This window comes from Macaca thibetana, chromosome 4, assembly GCF_024542745.1.
Source record: "Macaca thibetana thibetana isolate TM-01 chromosome 4, ASM2454274v1, whole genome shotgun sequence".
In the NCBI taxonomy this organism is placed as follows: Eukaryota; Metazoa; Chordata; class Mammalia; order Primates; family Cercopithecidae; genus Macaca; species Macaca thibetana.
The window spans coordinates 80182222-80204311 of NC_065581.1; the positions used below are offsets into that span (position 1 = coordinate 80182222).

The window sequence follows — 22090 nt, forward strand, 5'->3', positions numbered from 1 at the left end:
TGTGGTGTTAAGCCTGTGGGTGCACAGAAGTCAAGAGTTGAGGTTTGGGAATCTCCACCAAGATTTCTGAGACTGTATGGAAATACCTGGATGTCCAGGCAGAGGTGTGCTGCAGGGCTGCAGCCCTCATGGAGAACCTCTGTTAGGGCAGTGCAGAAGGGAAAGGTGGGGTGGGAGCTCCCACATAGAGTTCCCACTGTGGCACTGCCTGGCAGAGCTGTGAGAAGAGGGCCACCATCCTCTAGACCCCAGAATAACAGATACACAGAAGGCTTACACCGTATGCCTAGAAAAGCCACAGTAACTCAAAAACAGTACATGAAAGAAGCTGGGTAGGGATGTATCCTGCAAAACCACAGGGCCAAAGCTGTTCAAGGCCATGGGAGCCCACCTCTTGCATCAGCATGACCTGGATGTGAGACATGAAGTCAAAAGAGATCATTTTGGAGCTTTAAGGTTTGACTGCTTTGCTAGATTTCAGATTTGCATGGGACCTTTAGCCCCTTTGATTTGGCCAATTTCTTCCATTTGGAGTGGGTGCATTTACCCAATGCCTGTACCCCCATTTTATCTAGGAAGTACCTAACTTGTTTTTGATTTTACAGTCTCATAGGTGGAAGGGATTTGCCTTGTCTCTGATGAGACTTTGGACTTGGACTTTTCAGTTAATGCTGAAATGAGTTAAGACTCTGGGGACTGTTGGGAAGGCATGATTGGTTTTGAAATGTGAGGACATCAGATTTGGGAGCAGCCAGGGACAGAATGATACGGTTTGGCTGTGTCCCCACCCAAATATCATCTTGAATTGTTGTTCCCATAATCCCCATGTGTCATGGGAGGGACCCAGTGGGAATTCACTGAATCATGGGGGCGGGGTTTTCCTGTCCTGTTCTTGTGATAGTAAGTCTCACAAGATACGATGGTTTTATAAAGGGCAGTACCCCTGCATACTCTCTGTTGCCTAACGCCATGTAAAACGTGTCTTTGTCCCCCTTCACCTTTTGCCATGATTGTGAGGCCTTCCCAGCCATGTGATACTGTGAGTCAATTAAACCTTTTTCTTTATAAATTACCCAGTCTTGGGTATGTGTTTATTAACAGCATGAGAACAGACTAATACAGTTTCATTGTCTCATGGCTCTCCAGGCTGTACAGGCAAGCCTCCAGCATTTGCTTGGCTTCTGGTAAGGACCTTGGGAACCTGACAATCATGGTGGAAGGCAAAGAAGGAGCAAGGTGTCTCACATGGTGAAAGCAGGGATGAGAGAGAGAGGAGAGAAGTGCCACACACTTTTAAATAACCAGATCTCATAAGCATTCACTCACTATCATGAGGACAGCAAAAAGACATTCATGAGGGATCTGCCCCATTACGCAAACACCTCCCACCACACCCTACCTCAAAAATTGGGGATTACATTGTATTATTTTAAATTGGGAATTACATTTTATTATTATTTTATTATTTTATGAGATTTAAAGGAGACAAACATCAGAACTATATCTCTGATATGGTTTGGATCTGTGTCCCCACCCAAATCTCCTGCTGTATTGTAATCCCTAATGTTGGAGGTGGGACCTGATGGGAAGTGACCGGATTATGGCAGTGGGTCCTTCATGAATGGTTTAGCACCATCACCTTGGTGCTGTACTTGTGATGGTGAGTGAGTGACTTCTTACAAGATCTACTTGTTTAAAAGTGTGTAGCACCTCCCCTCATTCTCTCTTGCTGCTGCTTCCACTATGTGAGATGCCTCACTCCTCCTCTGTTTTGTGCCATGATTGTAAGTTTCCTGAGGCCTCCCCAAAACCAGAAGCTGCTATGCTTCCTGTATAGCCTGCAGTACCATAAGCCAATTAAACCTATTTTCTTTATAAATTACCCAGTCTTGGTATTTCTTTATAGCAATGTGAGAATGGACTAATACAATCACTTTGCTTCCAAAATATCCTCCTTAGAATTTCTGCTTTCTCCATCACCTACCCTAAACCAAACCCACCATGTATAGACAGTAAAGCTGTGGGCTTTTCCTGCCTGAGTTGGGAAGATACAAAGTGGCAAGGTCCGTCTGCCTCCCCAGACAAAAAAAAATTACAAACTTGCTATTCTTTCCCAGTAGCAGTTTTCCATTACTTAAATAGTTCTAAAACTGTTGTTTCACTTTTGTTCATTTTCTAGTGCCCTAATATGGTTATTAATTTTTTAAATTGTCCAGTTTTGTACATGTTTGCTACAGAATAAAGTTGCCCATTCTCTTCATGACACTATTTTGGGAAGTGGAATCCTAGTGATTTACTTTTAGAACAGATGTAGGTATAGATCTCTTATACCACCCCACACACAAACTCACACATATTGACCTTCTAATATACTTTTGTATCACACTACAATGTTTAGTAAAGTAAATATTCAGTGTTTACATTATTATTACCATAATACTACAATGGAGATGTTTCTTTTCTTGTTCAACCTTTCTTTTTTCCTTCCTGCAGTGAATAACTGCTTCAATCACCTTTTAGCTAATTCTTTCCATATAATTAAATGGTTTATCTTGAGATTATCTGTCACATGTTGATATGGTTTGGCTCTGTGTCCCCACTCAAATCTCATGTCAAGTTGTAATCTCCACGTGTTAAAGTTGGGGCCTGGTGGGAAGTGATTGGATCATGGGAGTGGTTTCTAATGGTTTAGCACCATCTCACCAGTCTCATGATAGAGTTCTCACAAGATCTGATGGTTTAAAAGTGTGTGGCAGTTCCCTGCTCTCTCTCTCCAGCCCCCTTGTGAAGAAGGTTCTTGCTTCTTCTTTGCCTTCTGCCATGACGGTAAGATTCCTGAGACTTCCAAGCCATGTAGAACTGTGAGTCAATTAAACCTCTTTTCTTTACAAATTACCCAGTCTCAAGTAGTTATTTACAACAGTGTGAAAATGAACTAAAACACATGTGGTCAAACAAATCAAATAATTTATCAATTCCACTTTATAACTAAAAAAAAAAAAAAAAAAAATCAACCATGTATGTTGGCTCATGCTTGTAATCCCAGCACTTGGAAGGCTGAGGCAGGAGGATCACTTGAGTCCTGTAGTTTAAGATCAGCCTAGGCAACATAGGGAGACCCCACTTCTACAAAAAATTAAAAATTAGTCAGACATGGTGGTATGCACCTGTGGTCCGAGCTACTTGGGAGGCTGAGGTGGGAGGATCACTTGAGCCCGGGAGGTTGAGGCTGCCATGAGCCATGATCATGCCACTGGACTCCAGTCTAGGCAACAGAGTGAGACTATGTCTCAAAAAAAAAAAAAAATCTCTATTGCAATCTTCTCTCCCATTTGCTTCAATCTAGGCTGCTATTCTCTAGGCCTGCTGCCCACTCCTTACCCTGGGACTTCCTTATCCTGCTTTCCTTTATTGTACACCTTGTTACCCAATTCCATGTCATCTCTTCCTAGATTGAATCTCTAGTTTTGGTGATTTATATTTTATAGTGAATTACTAAGAAAAATAAACCTTTGAGAATTGTGTTTTGAGACTTTGTTATTTGCAAAATGGCTTTTATTATTTTCATATTTGACTGACAGCTTGACTGTGTATAGAATTCTGGGCTGAAAATCTTTTTCCTTTCAAATTATGAAGGCACTGCTTCACTGTTTTCTGGCTTTCAGCTCTGGTGTTAAGACGTTCAATGCTATTCTAATTCTTAATCTGTCTTATATTAACTGCCTTTTTCCCCCTGGAAACTTCATCTTTGGTGTTCTGAAATTACTCATTGCTGTGGCCTGAGGTGGCTTCCTTGCTATTCCTCTACTAATTACAGCGGGTACTTAGTGGACCCTTTCAGTCAAGAAACTGAAGTCCTAGCTCTGGAAAATAGTCTTGTATTTTTGGTATTTTTGTTATTGGATAATTTCCTACATTCTGTTGTCTCTATTCTCTCTTTCTAGAATTTCTATAAGCTAGATGTTGGTTGTCCTGAAAGGCTCAATTTACTTATTCATTTCACAGATACTTACTGGGTACTCACTATGTGCCAGACGTTACACTAAGTGCTGAGATCATACTGATAGACAAGATAGACAATGTCTCTACCTTCAGGAAACTTAACTGATTATATATATGTTTTGTACTTCTTTAATTTTAATTTTCTTTCTTTTTTTTTTTCTTTGAGATGGAGACTTGCCCTGTTGCTCAGGCTGCAGTGCAGTGGCATGATCTTAGCTCACCGTAACCTTCGCCTCCCAGGTTCAAGTGATTCTCCTGCCTCAGCCTCCCTAGTAGCTGGGATTACAGGCGCACTTCACCACACCTGGCTAATTTTTGTATTTTTGGTAGAGACGAGGTTTCACCATATTGGCCAGGCTGGTCTTGAGCTCCTGACCTCAGGTGATCTGCCCATCTTGGCCACCCAAAGTGCTGAGATTACAGGTGTGAGCCTCTGTGCCCGGCCTCTTCTTTAATTTTCAATCTCTGTCTTTTGGTTTTAATTTCTGGCCTAATTCTTTACTTTTATCTTCCAATTCTTTAATTTTTTTTTCTGAAGCTATTATATTTTTAAATTCCACATTCTCTGAATTATGGAAGCAATATTAGTTTATTTCTTCAAGGGCATTTTATTTTTTTTAAAGATTTTCTTCTGCTGCATACATAATGTGTTTCTTCTCAGTGCTTTTAATTTGCTTGCTTAATCATTTAATTGCCTTGGTTTTTTTTTTGTTGGCGATTTCCTCAAATATTTGGTGAGTCTCAATTCATTTCAATTTTAGTGTAAGGCAGTGAAATGCTGAGAGAAAGTTCTTGGGTATAGGTACGAGGTTTGTTGACAGCAGGATGAATGAATATAAGCTCTTTTTTTTAAAGAGATGGAGTCTCCCTATGTTCTTCAGGCTGAAGTGCAGTGGTTATTCATAGGTGCAATAATAGTGCACTACAGCCTCGAACTCCTGGGCTCAAGTGACCCTCCTGCCTCAGACTCCCAAGTAGCTGGGACTACAGGCATGTACCACTGTGCTCAGCTTAACCTCATTTTTGTTGAACATCGATGTTACCTCATTTTTGGTTGAATGTTACTGAAGAATCAGTGTCTACAAATCTTTTCTCTAGTTGGTATTCTTCCATTATTCAAAAAAAAGGGTATAGGAGAGGTCTTCCAATCTCCAACCTTGAAGCAAGTTGAAAATGAAGTGGGAAACCTAGAAGTCTAGTAGCTCTATATATACACTTTGAAATAATCATCCTGCTTCCAGCTTCTTGCCTCAGACTGCCTTCCCTGTTACCTGCTGCCACCAAATTCTGACCTGTTTTGGGGCTCTACAGAGATTATTGGCCCACTCCTTATTCAAATGATCTACAGACACCAAAGCTGCAGCTCCCTCCAGGCTGCCAACTGTGTTCCAAAAAAGTTTGTTTACATCTCTTGTTTATGTCATTGTCATACCTTCTCCATTTCTTTGCCTTTGTTGATATACATCTTTTCATTCCTTAACTGACATTTTAACAGGACTTCAGGGAGAAAATAATTTAAAAATCAATTCACCTTATTTAACCAGAAGGCTTAACATTTTCTAAGGTATTGCTTCAGGAGCTTGCTTTCATTTTCCAAAAATGACGTTAAGGATGGTATCATTTACTAACTCATTTTTCCTTTCTGGCTCACCATGAACAAGTAACTATTTATAAGATTTTGATGATTAAACAAACAAGTAAACAAACAAACAAAAAATCATCATCTGCCTTCTCTTAAGTACAATTGCTTCATGTAAATCACGTCTTCTAATTAATTGTATTAAAAGTAATTATTCATCCTCCACAAGCTGACACAGCATGTTGCAGCTCTCTAGACACTGTAAACCATATCTTTAAATTGCAATGCATTTTAATTATCAGGATTTTCAGTATAATATTTTTAAGTAGTATAACAGAATTTACATAAAATATAATCAACGTTACTGGGAAACAAAAAGAATAAGGGACAAAGTACAAAACTCAGAATGTTTTTTCTTCCATTTCAACAGGTCCTCTTCCATCCCCAGCCCCAAAATACAGCCCCAAGCCAGATGGCAGCCAAGAAAAACAACTCCTCCATCTCTGGGCACCAATTCTTCTGACTGAGGAGTTTTGTTAAGAAAAAAGCTCTGTTTTGTGAGTTACCAGGAAGGTAAAATGAAAAAAAAAAAAAAAGATGAAAGAAAGAGAGAGAGAAAGAAAGAGAGAAAAGCTCCAATTTTCTTTAAAATAGACCTAAGTACAAACTTTATACTATTGCTTTATATCTACAAAGAGGCTATGAAACACTGAAAATGACTCAAGTTCTTAATACTTAAAATTCAATACTCTGTACTTATGAAGGTCAAAATATACAAACTTCTTGGTATATTGGATGATATGTTAGTTGGGGTCTATTTTGAAAAGCACCAATTCTACAGCATATATTAATCATCTATCTTTCCTATATATTTACTATAAAATATCATTCTGGCTTTTAAACAAGAAGCCAATCATTTTGGCTTCTTGTTATGAAATTCTTACCTGATGACACGGTCTCTCCCAACATTACCTTGCAACGCTTACAAATTACTTTGGTATTTGCCTTTGGTTCCTGTAGAACAGAAAAATGTCATTTAAATGTCATTCAGCTTTTCTTAAAAGAAATATATAATTTTAACATAGTCCCCAGAGTATACATTGAACTTTACATTTTATTCTGCCCTCTACTAAATACTGGGAATACATTTAGCTTGTATGCATAATTCACATGCACAGAGATAATTTTTCAAGTCTTAAGAAACAATAAAGCACAGATTCACTTTTCCAAAACTAGCCACTTCTTGATAATCCAAAAGTTGCCAAATAATTTGAATTAAGTGGTACCTTACATTTCTAAAAAGCACTTCCAAATAGCCTTATAACTTAGACCAGGCAGATGGTGGGCAACAAAGACAGGGTTGATGACTTGCCTCAACTCATGTGTATAGAACACAGAAGAATCAGAACTTGAACTCACACTATTTTGATTCCTAGTCCAGTGTAATTTATGTAAAAGTAACCTATAATCCTTAACTACAATAAGTGAAAAGTTAACAATATATATTCTGTTCATATACTTCCATTTTTTCCACTTAGGATCGGCACGGTAACTGGAAAGACAGGTAGTGCTCTGGGACAATTCCTGAAACAATCCTAACCTTCAAAAATCCAAATTCATTATTTGAGACATAGATTAAAATAACTAGCATTTGCCTAATCAATAAACAAAGAATATGCCTTTTCACATCCATAATTATACCTTTGTTAAAACCATACAACATTCCTCTCGTCCAGATATACTGCAACAAGGCAGAAGCCATATAAAGTGGGCAGGGAAAAGGAGGTTCTGCAGCTCTGAACACACCAGGGTACCTTTCCTGGGAAATTACAGAATAGGTGTAGGCTGAAGTAAGGAAGGGCAGTGACTTCTGTTGTAGGATAATATGTGTATTTAATCTAAGGAAAAAAAAATTTAACTGATTAATATACATTTGAGTATTTTTTCCTTGGCATAAATAATTTCCTAAAAAGTTGCATAAAAAGTACATTTAAACTGAGTTCCATGGACGTGCTGCTAGTAACTGACAGTTGATGTTTGAATCTGGGTCTTTCTGATGCTAAGGCTTCTGAACACTATGCTAAGTGTTTTCCAAATTACAGCTCATGCGCTCCATTAGTGGGAACCAATTCATGGAACCAATTCAGTGGATTACTGTGCTTTGGTTTTTTTTTTGTCTATTTTATTTTGTTTTGTTTTGAGATGGAGTCTTGCTTCGTTGCCCAGGCTGGAGTGCAGTGGTGTGACCTTGGCTAACTGCAATCTCCGCCTCCTGGGTTCAAGAAATTCTCTGCCCCAGCCTCCCTAGTAGCTGGGATTATAGGCACCTGCCACCATGCCTGGCGAATTTTTGTAGTTTTAGTAGAGATGGTTTCACCATCTTGGCCAGGCTGGTCTTGAACTCCCGAGCTCATGATCCACCCACCTTGGCCTTCCAAAATGCTGGGATTATAGGTATGAGTCACCGCACCAGGTCTACTGTGTTTTTAAAAAATGAAATACAATAGAACAGAAAATATGACAGTGCTTCAAACACTGAGTAAGTACTGCTTCAAGAAACTTTTATTTGAGGTGTTTGTGTGTGTGTGTGCATGAGTGTGTGTGTGTGTGTGTTATCAGATCTTGATGTAAAAAAATACATTCACTGGCTGGGCGCAGTGGCTCACGCCTGTAATCCCAGCACTTTGGGAGGCTAAGGTAGGTAGATCATGAGGTCAGGAGTTTGAGACCAGCCTGACCAAAGTGGTGAAAACCCCGTCTCTACTAAAAATATAAAAATTAGCTGGGTGTGGTGGCACGCACCTGTAATCCCAGCTACTCAGGAGGCTGAGGCAGGAGAATCACAGGAACCTGGGAGGGGAAGGTTTCAGTGAGCCGAGATTGTGCCACTGCACTCCAGCCTGGGCGACAGAGCAAGACTCTGTCTATACACACACACACACACACACACACACACACACACACACACACACATATATATTCAATTAGAGGTCAAAGTCAAGAGCAACAGCACAATTCATATTGGGGTCTTCCTCTATGGCCTATTCTTTCCCCCAGCCTCAAACACATGCAACTAGTAAAAAATCCATAAATGCCCACAGCTCTTCTATTTAGAAACTTTTGAGATGAATCCCTTCCTACACTGAATTAACCTTCAGTAACATAAACACTTATTCCATTTTTCCTGGTCTAGCGGCAGTATTTGGACAGATTCTGCAGCCTTTCTCAAAAGTCTCTGCCGAGGAAACAAAAGCACACGTGAACTTCGCAAGTCAGTTCAGTCCTGGCTGAAACTTTGATCCAGGCACACTCCCAAAGTGGGCCCCACAGTGTGCCATCTCTGGCCATTGCATGACATCCTTATCAGGCACATCACAAATGGCAGGTCTCAGAGCCTGACCCAGGTGGGAAACTGGATGGGGTCATTCCCATGAGAGGTAAGAGACAGACATAGAAACCTAGGAAGGTGCCAATTTATTCAGGTCCAGTTAGAAGAGAACTCAGCCAGCATGGTCTACAAAGGGTGCCATTCTGGCAGTTTAATGCTTTCTTACAGTAAGACATACACCCGTATGGCTCCAAGTTGATATTAAAAATATTTTTTAAAGAGTACTATTTTGTACAAGTTAAATCTGATCATACTCATTAAATGTTACCAAAAACTAAGGGCTTTACTAAAAACTAATATTGGTATTGTAATAGCAAGGCTTGAGAATAAAGAATTTTTTTATTTGAAGCAGAAATTTTTTTTTCAAGTGCTCTGATATGTACTTCATTCGTAACGGCTATCACAGAACATCTCACCTTGTCTTTCAAGGGGGCAGGAGAAGTATTTTTTGTTTGCTTGTTTTTAAAATAAGATTCTACCCTTATCAGACATAGGTAATCAGGATTTAAAAATCAGATCAACAACAACCAAATTATCTCAATCACATGTGTGGATCTGGATTCAAACAAACCTATAGTAAAAGATACTTTTTTTTTTTTTTTTTTTTTTTTTTGAGAGGGAGTCTCGCTCTGCCGCCCAGGCTGGAGTGTAGTGGCCGGATCTCAGATCACTGCAAGCTCCGCCTCCCGGGTTTACGCCATTCTCCTGCCTCAGCCTCCCTAGTAGCTGGGACTACAGGCGCCCGCCACCTTGACCGGCTAGTTTTTTTTTTTTTTGTATTTTTAGTAGAGATGGGGTTTCACCGCGTTAGCCAGGATGGTCTCGATCTCCTGACCTCATGATCCGCCCGTCTCGGCCTCCCAAAGTGCTGGGATTACATGAGCCACCGCGCCCGGCCACTAAAAGATACTTTTAAGACAATTGATAAAATCTGTATATGGCCTGGTATTGTATCATTAAGGAATAATTGTTAATTTTATCAGGTGTGATGACAGTGTGGCTACATTTTTAAAATCCCTAATTTTACACATAGGGATAAAATGACAAGACTGTTTTAAAGCACTTCAGGAAAAAAAAGAGCAGATGAAGCATACTAGTATGATGAATCCATATTGAAATTCACAATACTATTCTTTTTATAATTGTGAATACTTACAGAGTTTGACAACACATTTTTCTAAGAAAACAAAAAAGACCCACTTATGGATTTAACAAAACAAATTACCAAAATCAACTAATTATTACTAAGTACTCCAAGAAAGAAAAAAAGATAAAGATGTTAGTCATCCTTGCTAGCAGTAATATTAATGTAATCAAAGATCAATTTTATTTGTTCTTTAAAAAATACAGTGAAGTCTTGAATAATATTTTGAATCTTATAAAAGGAAGAAATGCCATCTTTATCATCCCATTATTATAAGATACAATTTTTTTTTTTTTTTGAGATGGTGTCTCGCTCTGTCACCAGGCTGGAGTGCAGCGGTGTAATCTTGGCTCACTGCAACCTCTGCCTCTTGGGTTCAAGAGATTCTCCTGCCTCAGCCTCCTGAGTAGCTGGGACTACAGGCCCCCGCCACCATGCCTCGCTAATTTTTTTGTAGTTTAGTAGAGATGGGGTTTTACCATGTTGGCCAGGATGGTCTCGATCTCCTGACCTCGTGATCCACCCGCCTCAGCCTTGCAAAGTGCTGGGATTACAGGCATGAGCTACCATGCCCGGCCCAAGATGCGAAATTTGTATTATGTGGGTGGGCACAAAATAGAACAAGAGAGATGATAAATGAATACATGAATAGGGAAATCTCCAGCAGGTATCTTTTTTAAAAAAAGTAGATACTGCCGCAATGACAAAGGCTCAAATAAAGTACTATAAACTCTAAAAAGCTATGGAAGAAAAGAAACAGTGTTGGGCTTCACGTTTGTTTGTGCTGTTTTTAAAAGCAGATCTTTTTAATTAAACATATAACACATAAATTTTGTTTAAAGAGAATCTCTGTTTGTAATGCATTTTTCTTCACCTATCCTTGAAGGAAATAATAAGGCAAGTTGTGTAATGAAGCAGCCTAACAGTGTGGGAACTCTACAGAGCAAACCTCAAAGACAGACATTGTTGTGGACTAATTAAGTCAATATATCTGACACAGGGCAGGACTGCTCAGAGAGGTGGATTAGCCTTGTGTCCTCCCTTTTAGTTTCCCTTTGTGTTGTCTCAATTTCTAAGGACCCTTGATATTGTCTCACCAAAAAAATGTTTCCCAAGAGATACCATTAGGATGCTTTGTTACTATGTGGCATTTCAAAACCCTGCTAGATGGCTAGACTGGGTGATAGGAGAAATAGGTTTTCAATAGCACAGAACAGCCTTGTTCCCACAGGAGCCTTGAGAGCACTGTTTACCCAGTCCCTCCAAATTTACGCTTCTATTTTGGTCACAGGCACACTCTTTGGACTGCTACAATATACAATTAAAGAGGGACTTTCATCTAGGCTAACTTGAAGAAAATCTTTTCAACAGCAGCTTGTCATGATAGTACAGAATTTCCCACAGTCTCCTTGATACTAAAACTGTAATGTCTAAAAATACGATGGGTCTTTCTTTAATGGATAAGATAGCTGTTTACTATGAAGAGAAATTCTTGTAAATTGCATCACATAACTGATAAAGATGTAAATGTGAAGAATATATTTCAGCACAGAGTGCTGAGTTTATTTAAAAAGGGAAACATGGCTTCTCTCATTTAATCTTTCTCTACTACTTTTCTGCTCACAACTTCCAAATATTTTTAAAATGTATAGCTTAATCATAAAGACAAAATTTAAAACACATAAAGTATTAGTATATATTTAGATTAAAATACAAATTTAATTAATCATATTAAATATAACATAAATGTATATTAACTTACTATTTACCTTTTAAAATATAAAATGTAAAGTACCACATTTCACCAAAGTGAACCATATTTAGATTAAGGGATTTCTGTTTACAGTGTAAGATGAGGCACTTAAATAATTTTCTTTGACAACAACTTAACGTCCACATTCGACGAATTTCCTTCGTCTCCCTCAGAATAGTTCTATAAACTAATTTACAACCTAAGAGCTGCCCATCTACTGCATATTTCCTGCAGTCGCTCAGTTTCAGTTCTGATTACAAAAATTAAATGAGTTCTGAATGAAATTTAAAATACAATGTTTTCGTTCCCACCAATAATCAGATGTTAAAATGCTTCTCTGGCAATGATTTTCTTTACTTTTTAAATAGCATCTGTACTGACTGGCCATCAGTGGAATGATTTCTCACAGGGCTAAGCCAATGCCATTGATTTTCTTTTAAAATAAAGTAAAACATGTGTTCTCTGCAGTGAGAGAAAATTGCCTTCTTCCCAAAGTAACCTACGCAGCAAGAACCACCTGACCTCACACTGTCAAGCACCAATTCAGACCCTGCAACACAAGCTTTATCTCCATTTCTGGGCTCCTCCATTCCTCTTTTTACTTGATGACATCTGCATTTATGACTTCAGCAGAAGTCTAGACTGTGGGCAGAAATAGTAAAATACCTCAGCCTAATAGTATAGTAGATATCCTGGAGCAACAGAACACTTTTAACTTAAATCAGACTACTTAGGATAAAATGCACACAAATTATGCACTATTGTCCTAAGAACAAGAAAGGAGGGCATTTTGTTTGTGAAATGGTAGCACTCCCAATTCTATGACTGCAGAGGTCTTCCTCTCCTTATTCTTCAGGTCCCTGTGGCTGTTTTAGTTTAAAGCCATATGCTCTTCCTGTTTTGATAAAGCAGAGATAGTGATGACAGTTGAAAATAATGAATTTTGGCCTTTACAGCAGTCCATGTAACAAGGCCTTAATTAGGAAAAGATTGAAGAAACCAGTATCTAAGACAACCTCTAAATTAGCATTTAGTTTGAAATGATATTTTACCAATTTACAATGGTTGTCAGAAGAAACACAGCACATCTCCACTGGGGATAGTTCAGGTCTTGGCTGCCACAAACTGGTTCTTAAATTCACCAAGAAGAAAGAGTCTCCAATAAAACAGTCATTCTCTTGCGGATGAAGTGGTTTATTAGCAAAGGGGTCAGGATGACAACACCATTCTCCAACTAGAGCTTCCCAGTTCTCACTCGGCAGTGGGAGCACCCTGAGGAGCTTCCTAGTGGAAAGAGGAAAAATCATTTTTAACAGAACAAAATGGAACTAACATTCTCTTAATTAAATGAGCATAAAAGATGAAAGAAACTCATTAACCACAAGGCTTGCAATGCTAATTTTTCCTCAATTATAAAAGTAATATATACTCACTATAACTAATTTTGAAAATGCAAGGAGGTATAAACAAGGAAAAATCATCCTTTTATCTCACTACCCAGATATAAGTAACTAAACATGACAGTGTATTTCTTTGCCATCCGTTCAAAAGATGTATCTGTACATATCACAAAGTTTGAGAATGGTGACTAAACATACTATATCGTGCTTTTGTTGTTTTATTTAGATGAATCCTAATTAGTCCACAATATTCTATTCCATAATCAAAACTTTTGAGATCATTCCCTCAACCGTTAGATATTTAGATTTTGAGTTTTTCATTGTCAATAACTCTGTGATGAATGTTCCTGTTAGAGTATTTATGAACATATCTATTTTCCTTGAAAAGAATCTTATATAAGTGTGAGATGATAAGCACAAATTGTATGCATATTTTAAAACCCAACACCTATTTGGTGAATTTCTTTCCAGAAAGGCTGTGCCAATCTATAATTCTTCCACTCACCCTTTTCATAAATGAATACTATCATTTTTTCATTTCTGCATTAGTAATAGGTGAAAGTATTTTCAATGCTGCTTTAATTGGCAACTCTTAAATTACTGGAGAGATTCATCTAGTTTTTCCACTTATAGACCACTGTGTTTCTTCTGTGAATTGTGATTAGTGACTATTTTCCAGGGTCTGTATTACTATGTTCTTATTAATTTGTAAAAATGTGTTATATATTAAGATTATTAGCCTTATGTTTATTAACCTGTTACAAATTTTTTTGGTGTTACTGCCTTTTATTTTGGTTTACAGGTCTTAACTGTCAAATCACCTAACAACTTTCTTCTATAATTTCTATTACCATATTTTAATAAACTTTTCATTTTGGAATACTTTCAGATTTACAGAAAACTTACAAAGGTAATATATTAGTTCCCATATACACTTCACCCAACTGGCCTTAAAGTTACTATTTTATGATACCATGGTAGATTTGTCAAAACTACACACTTTGAATTTCACCTGTTTTTCCACTAATATCCTTTTTTTCTGTTCCAAGATCTAATTCATGATAATACTTTGCATTTAGTCATCATGTCTCCCTAGTCTCGTCTGGTCTGTAACAGTTTCTCAATATTTCCTTATTTTTCAGAAACTTGAGATTTTTGAAAAGATCAGGTATTTTACAGAATATTCTTCAATCTGAGTTTGTCTAGTATCGTCTCAAGATTAGGCTGGTGGTATGGATTTGGGGAAAGAATCTCACAGAAGTGAAACGTACCCTTCTCATCACATCATATCAGAGAGTATATCACATCAACACAACTTAGTGATGCTAATCTTGATAACCTGATTAAGGTGATATCTGCTAAGTTCCTCCTCCTAACAAAACACAAACACTAGTAAATTAATGTACATTCAGATGTTATAAGTTAAAAATATTTAAGATGTGAATGCTACTTTTTTTTTTAAACAATTCCCCCTATTTTCCTTTGATTTCCCCAATCAACTGAGTCACATAAAAGGGCAATTACAATTCAGAAGAGGGTACACAATCTATAACTGCAGAGGACAACGCTAGAAACAAGAAAGGCTGATTTTAGTTTAACATAGGGAAGAATGTTTCCTTTGAAATTAGTATACACTGCACCACTGGTATCATCAAGGTGCTGAGCCTGTTAAACATACTGAGAAGTGATTCTTTCAACATACACTTCCTATAAGTCTACCATGAATAAGGCATTCTACTGGCACAAAATATGAACACATACAGTCATCTCTCTTAAGGTACTCATGTGCTAGTAAGAAATATGGACCTATAAACAAATAACAAAAGCACATGTTATAAATGCTCGTAACAGAGTAATGGTTCTAAACTCTTGCAGTGGGTGGGGGAGTGTGTGGCGCCAGGGGGAGCAGTACAGATCCCTTTGAATATTTAAGAAAAGTGTTAGCCTCTTTCCTCAAACATACATTTCTACAAGCACACAAAATCTGCATATTAATTTAGGGGATTCATGGATCCCCAAGACCAATCTATGAATTCAGGGCAATATATACAAAGTACTATGGGAATAGACTGTACATAGACTTCAGAGAAGAGGTAATATCTGAGCTGGCCTTTGAAGGATAAATAGTAGTTCTCCAGGCAATGAAAGGAATTAAGGGCATCATGGAAGAAACAATATGAAGGTAGATGCCATATATGTTTACTTTGCCACTGTATTTCTGCTGTCTTACATTGCTTCTAACATATAGCATGAGCTCTTAAATATTTGTTGAAGAAATGAACTAGTGTATTTTGATAACTAAAATGTGTGAAGCATTTCACACTGGCTGTATCTGTTGCACACTGGAATTCAGGGGTTAACAAACCTTTTCCCTTGCTGCTTGAGAATCTGACCTTTGGTTTAGCCACCTAGCTCTGTTACCCTGGAAACCAGGTAAGATCTTAGGCATCGACTATATTGCTAGGCAACACTGCTTACGGTAAAAATGATCCTTGGTTGGTAAACTGCATCTGAACCAGGAAGAAATATGAATGAGCTGTAAATGTCTGATAGGATACTTTGGCCTTCCCTGAATGCAGTCTCTTCTTGGGAACCCTACAAACTATATCAAGAATTGTTACAAGAAATACTGGCTGCTTAAGGCAGAAGGCCTTCTTCTGAGCCATGGCAGCTCCCGTTCCTCCCTGATGTGGAGCTTATGCTTTGTACCTGGAACTACGCCGTGTTGGGAGACGACAGTCCCCAGAAAGGTATGTGAGCTGTCACTTGTGCAAACATGCAGCGCCCCTGCTGAGAGGAATTCTTGATGCTGCCCTGCTGGCAAGCTGGCAAAGAATGTGGACTGTGGTAGCCTTGTGAGTCCACATGTTTAGGTAACTTAAGAAGACCCTTGGTGGGCACTAAACACACCTTATTTCATTTAATGCTCGCAACAACTTTGTGAGACAAGAAATATCATTTTCATATACAGAGGAGGAAAGTGAGGCTCAGAAATGTTACGTAATCTGCATAAGTTCACAGAATCAGAGGTGACCAGTAATGGCAGGTTCTTAGTTCAGGTCTTCCTGCCTCCAAAACCAAACTTTTTCCTTAGAATATATTCCCTGCCCTGGCAATGCAGAACAGCCATAGAGGACACTTGGACAGGTAGGATGGTGGCAAACTGTGTGGGGTGTTCTAGGTCACGCTAAGGGGTAGGGACTTGGTACCTCAGGTGCGTAGGAAGCACTACAGAATTTTAAGCGGAATAACAGGTCAGATTTGAATTTTACCAAGAAGAATCAGAAGAAGAAAAAGGCAAATAAATTGCCTGTTTAGAGTGGGAGGGAGTTAGGCCTAAATAGGCTCCTGGACTTTCTCCATCATTAAGATCTTTTGTCTCCTGACATATTGCATGTAGTGCCAATAAACAAACCCTCAATACAGTGCAAGAGACAACAATGGCAAAATCGCCTACATGATCAGGGAAATAAAATTGCCCCAAGATTTACAGAGATCTGGGAGACAACTCACATTAACACAAAATATGATATTTTAAACTTAATGTGACTACATTATCATGTGAATAAAAGCTATAATATATCCTATAACCATCTACATAAGACACCAGGAGCAAGAAAGTGCCTAATCTGTAAGTCATTGCAAAGATAAAAGAGTTTTTAAAGCAGAAAATTTTTTTTGATGTTTTGAAGAAAACATAAAACATTTCAGAACAAAAGATTTTAATCACTGCTTTACTGAAAGCATATTTATCTAAAACCCTGAAAAATAGACTTTGATATGATCTACTTCCCAAGAGAATTTTCAAAATAAAATAGATACCATCTTTTTCAAAGTTAGTTTTTAGGTAGAATCCTGGTGGAGCTCAAAAAAACAGTGAAATGATTTCCTGAATTTTCTCTCAGCTTAAGGTTCTATAATGAACAGCAACACAACTTCACAATAAATTAAAATTTTCTAGTTATTTTTAATGTACCATGACCACAGACTTTTAGGAAACTTAAAATATACAAATGATATCAATGTTTAATACTTAAACATATACACAAGAAGATGTATGCCCCTTAACTTTAATAGAGGTAAAGAAAAATGAAGAATGTGAAAATAAAGAAACATACATAAGAAAATAAAATTATGCTCCTTAGCTTTAAAATGAACCATTAATCAGTGATAAGATAATAACAATGGTAATAACAGCTTTTACAGATTGGATTATAACCAAGTGGACATTAAGAATATTAATAACATCAACTATCTAAAGCTCAAAATATGGCTGCTGGAATTAGATAAATTCAGGTGACATTCTCCGACTGGCAGGCCACAAATCCTATAAAACTAGCTTAGCACTTTAATACTATTACATACATAGTATGATTAGAGTCATAAAAGTATAATTTTATTCCAAAAGTTTGTACAGTGTTACCAATAGTGCAGTTGGTGACTGTACTCTTTTTTAACCTCTTTGTAGAAATGTGACTATATTCTTGGGAGTAGTTATTTTCAGGTTACAATTGTTGCTGGTCTGCCAAGTGGCTCAATCAAGTGGTTGGATATCCTGACATCTCATGTTTCCAAAGATCCCATCTTGCTGGTTTCCCTCCAGGGTGTCAATGCCCTCATGAGATCTAGGCTGACACCTAGCACTACCCTGCCAGTGCAGGGAGAACAGGGTGAAACATCCAGAGACCTCAGGAGAGCCACTCTGTTTCAAATCATCCGAAAATCAAAAGGCTTGAGTTTGAAAGTTTGGCCAACTGATTTCATTCATGTATGAGATGAATTTATTTCTAGAATATATAAATTCCAAACACAAGGACTATTTGGCTGTTTCTGAGACTATTCACAACAAAATAAATTTCATTATTGTTGCTGGATATTAGGGCCCGTTAATCTTAACAAGAGCATAATCAAAAATTACATACATTCACACACATTTTACAGAAAAACTGTTAATCTGGTAAAATGTAAATTGGAGAATTTAATTATAAATAAATGAGGCATTATTTGGTTTCGAATAACCACAATCAAATAGCTAAGAACAAGTGACCTTAAAATTAGGCGCTGCTGTAATTAGCAAGTATCATGTGCCCTGGTGCGTAAGTATTTAAAAGCCATTAATGAGTCTTACTGTTTAAACTGTCCTCTACATCTTATTTCTATAATTAAGTTAACAAGAACCTTTTTTATTAAAAAAAAAAAAAAAAAAGAATAAGCATTAGTCCCACACTACGAAATAATGATGAATCACAAAGTACATGAAACCGCAAATACAAATGAGGTTCATTGATCAGGGAATTTTTATGTTTCATAGCACTCTAACAGGTTTATCTAATCCAACATCCTCATTTTACAGGTGAGGAAACTGGAGCCCAGGAAATTAATGTAACATGTTCCCAGATAATAAGACTAGCCAGTAAGCAGATCTTAACTCTGTTCCACTGCTCCTATAGAGGTGCTCCCAATACAGATAATCAACATATTCCGAGGTACCTTCCTGGGAAATATGTTTACAATTAGTTGATTTTTGGCACACACATGCTCTTTTGAAAACTTTTGGTCTTGTTTTCTATTTAACGAGCACAAAGTTGTCCTTACCACTCACATAAAACAGATAACTGAGGGAGAAATAAGAACAACACTGGGTTTGACATTAATGGTCAACATGAAATCTATGTGCAGATACTTAAGGAAGCATCTTTATCCATACAACTCAGTCAAAGGGCAAGCTACTTAAGAGTTAAAGGTAAGCAAAGCCTTGAGTCATTTACTAAGGATTTCTCTGCATTACTGAAGAGACATGCATATGCCAGGCACACAGTTGTGACACGAAAAGGTTTTTGGGTAAGACTTGCTTAAATGAGGCAAAGGCTAAATCAAGTCCACTGTTTCTCAGCGAGAAAAAGAGAAAGGGAATTCATTTCCTTGGCACATGCAGAGTATGCGAATCACAGTCTTGAAACAAAAAGGTTTGAAATACTAAACTAGATAATTTGCTAGTTTGCTAATAAGAACAATTTGGAAAAGAGTGTAGAAATCTGTAAAACCAATTTAAAAGACCTTGTTGAGTATTAACTATTCCATATATTATATCCTTTAACCCTCTTGACAAATTTGGAAAATAGGCCTTATTAGAAGGCTATATTAGAAGAACCTGAGGTAGAACAAACACAACTTCCCAGCTACTAAGTCATGAAGCTGGATTTCAAACCCAGGTCCCATTCTCCTGCTTCTGCCTCCAGGGCCAGACGATGGTCAGGGTTAGGGAGAGTGAGTGCTGCCCTTTTAGTTCTCAGTTCCATCACTGTAAAAGGGACTGACACAGAAGATACAGTTCCTGAACAGAAAAAATGGGGGCAACAGATACAAGATTTTTCATATTCTCATCCTGTTCCAATGAAAACAAATAACCGCCAATAATGAGCCAGCATATCCTTTACTGCAAGCAGCACCCAGAAATACTGTTACACTGATTTAACATGTTCCAACTGTAACTTCTAGGAATCCCCATTGTTGTCTAGGAATGAATGTTTCAGAAACTTCATCTGAGAATTCAACCAAAGCCTAAAATAGACTGAGAGAAGGAAAACACTCTTGGTTCAACTACAGTGTAAACTGAGATCCCCTGAACCTTTCAGGATAAAGTGGGCCTGTCACCAAGTACATGCAGTAACTTCAACACTTAGGTAATCCAAGCAAAGATGAGGTTCCCTCCTCTGCAAATTTAAAGTCACCTCATTTCTTACTCAAGACAGTCACTCTGAGGATCTTCCATTTGTAACCTCTCACTTATGCCAGATTAACTCTGTGCCATCTCATCTACCTAGGACACTGCCAGAAATCAGGAAGCAAGCAAGAGAGGTTGGTAGAAGGCCAAAACAAACATGTCAACGTTTATTCAATTCAACCCAGCAAAAATTGATTGAGAGCACACTATTTACGAGGGACAGTGCCTGATGCTGCGGATGGGGATGATGATGATGATGATAAGAACAGTAATTATCGCAGTAGCTAATACATATGGAATGCTTGCCACGTTGCCACGTGCCAGGCACTGTCATAAACACTTAAACTCACTCGATTCTCCTAGCAACCCTATGAGATAGGTCCTACTGTTAGCCACATTTCTGCAATAAAAGAATTGAGGCACAGACTGCTTAAGTAACTTGCCCAGAGTCACACAGCTAGTAAATGTCAGGTGCAAACCTAGTTACTCCGGCTTCTGAGTCTGTACTACTAGACAGACTCAGAAGGGTCTACACTGTACTGCACTCTCAAAAGAGTAGGGATAAAGGATACAGGGGACAAGAAGATTATCTGCACTCTGAAAGCCTACAGTTTAGTTGTGAAGACAGGCAAATAAACCTTAGAGGAGCACCTAAACCAACCCAGGGTTGACAGAAGGCTTATAACGGTACCTGTCCTGTCAGCTGAATTCTGAAGTTCAGGTAGGAGCCAACCAGGGGGAGACAGGGTGTGGGGTGCATTCCTCCAGGAAAGGAAGTCACTTTCATAAGGCCCCAGGGTGAAAAAAATCATGAAAAGACTATAGGGCTGCACATTGATCACCAGAGCTGCGTACAGAAAGCCGTCAATAATGGCATGTTTTTTGGGGGAGGAGGAATAGGTTGGGAGAGATATAAAATGTGAGGGTGGAGAGGTAAATAGAGGTAAACTCATAAAGGTCCTAACGTAGCATGTTTCTGGAATTTATACTGGAGAAATGGGGGGTCATGGAGGGACCAGTAGAGCCTGATGCATTTGAGAACAATTACTTAGTTGTGCTAAAATAGGTCAGACGAGAGGACAAAACTACAGGGAGGCTCAGTGGATGAGGAGCTGGTGTAACAAGTGTAATTAGGTGAGAAGATAGTGGCCTCAACTAAGGTAGAGGCACTGGGGTGGAGCAAAGTGGACTTATGTTAGACATGCTATGAAAAAAGTAACAAAAGAACTTAGCAACTGACCATTTATGGGGGGAGCCCCTTAGAGCAAGCTGATCCATGTTACAGCATATGGCCCAAAGGTTTTGAATGTGGCCCAACACAAATACGTAAACTTTCTTAAGACATGAGATTTTTTTGGCAATTTTTTTAAAGCTCATCAGCTATTGTTATTGTTAGTGTATTTTATGCGTAGCCCAAGACAGTTCTTCATCTTCCAGTATAGTTCGGGGAATCTGAAAGCTTGGACTCCTCTGCCTCCAGAGGGAGGAACTTCTGTCTACACCAGGTTTCTACCTTGAGGACACAGGCAGAAGTACAGCATTACTGAGATAAGGAACACTGGAAGAGAAGCAGGTTTCAGATGGGAAGGATCCACTTACTTATAAGTCTTAGGAACCTGGCTCAGGAAACCCATCTAATAAAGAACTCTAAATTCTTTAAATATTATTAACAATAATTAGGATTTAATCTCCCCAGCCTATGAATGACTTGTGGCTGAAGTTTTAGGGGGAAGGGTTTGTGCCCAAGAAACAAGAAGGCTGACATGAGGAAGAAAGAAGACAAACAAAGAAAAAAAAAAGAAATTAAAAAGCCTTTGGGACTGCAAAAAAACCCGCCAAGAACAACAACAACAACAACAACAACAACAACAACAAAAACCAGCAAAGAGTCCTTCCCATCTCAACAGGGCAATCGCAGCACATGGCAAGAATAAATAATAAAATTAACCTAATCATTGAGAAAAGGTTAATTTGTGCTCTGTATGCTCTGTTTTAATAAGTAGGAGAAATAGGAAATGGATTTTAGAAAGGCACTGATAAAAATAGTTCAAATAAAAAGTTTTTGTGCAAAAGCTTCTGTTATGTGGAAAAAATTACTGA

At 38.2% G+C, this 22090-nt stretch overlaps 1 protein-coding gene and 1 long non-coding RNA gene across 5 annotated transcripts in view; one reads left to right on the plus strand and one right to left on the minus strand.

Annotated features, from left to right (window-relative positions):
* The window catches only part of UBE3D (ubiquitin protein ligase E3D), a 179784-nt gene that overhangs the window by 145759 nt on the left and 11935 nt on the right, over positions 1 to 22090 (minus strand). For all 4 annotated transcript variants that reach the window (XM_050788165.1, XM_050788164.1, XM_050788167.1 and 1 more), the window contains 2 exons: positions 12919 to 13150; positions 6526 to 6595 (listed from right to left, as the gene is read on the minus strand). In XM_050788165.1, coding sequence (XP_050644122.1) covers positions 6526 to 6595; positions 12919 to 13150 — 302 coding nt within the window. The remainder of the gene's footprint in view (positions 1 to 6525; positions 6596 to 12918; positions 13151 to 22090) is intronic.
* LOC126952969 (uncharacterized) lies at positions 15881 to 21954 on the plus strand. The gene is made up of 2 exons (XR_007725085.1): positions 15881 to 16016; positions 21687 to 21954. It is a non-coding gene; the product is annotated as an uncharacterized LOC126952969 (long non-coding RNA).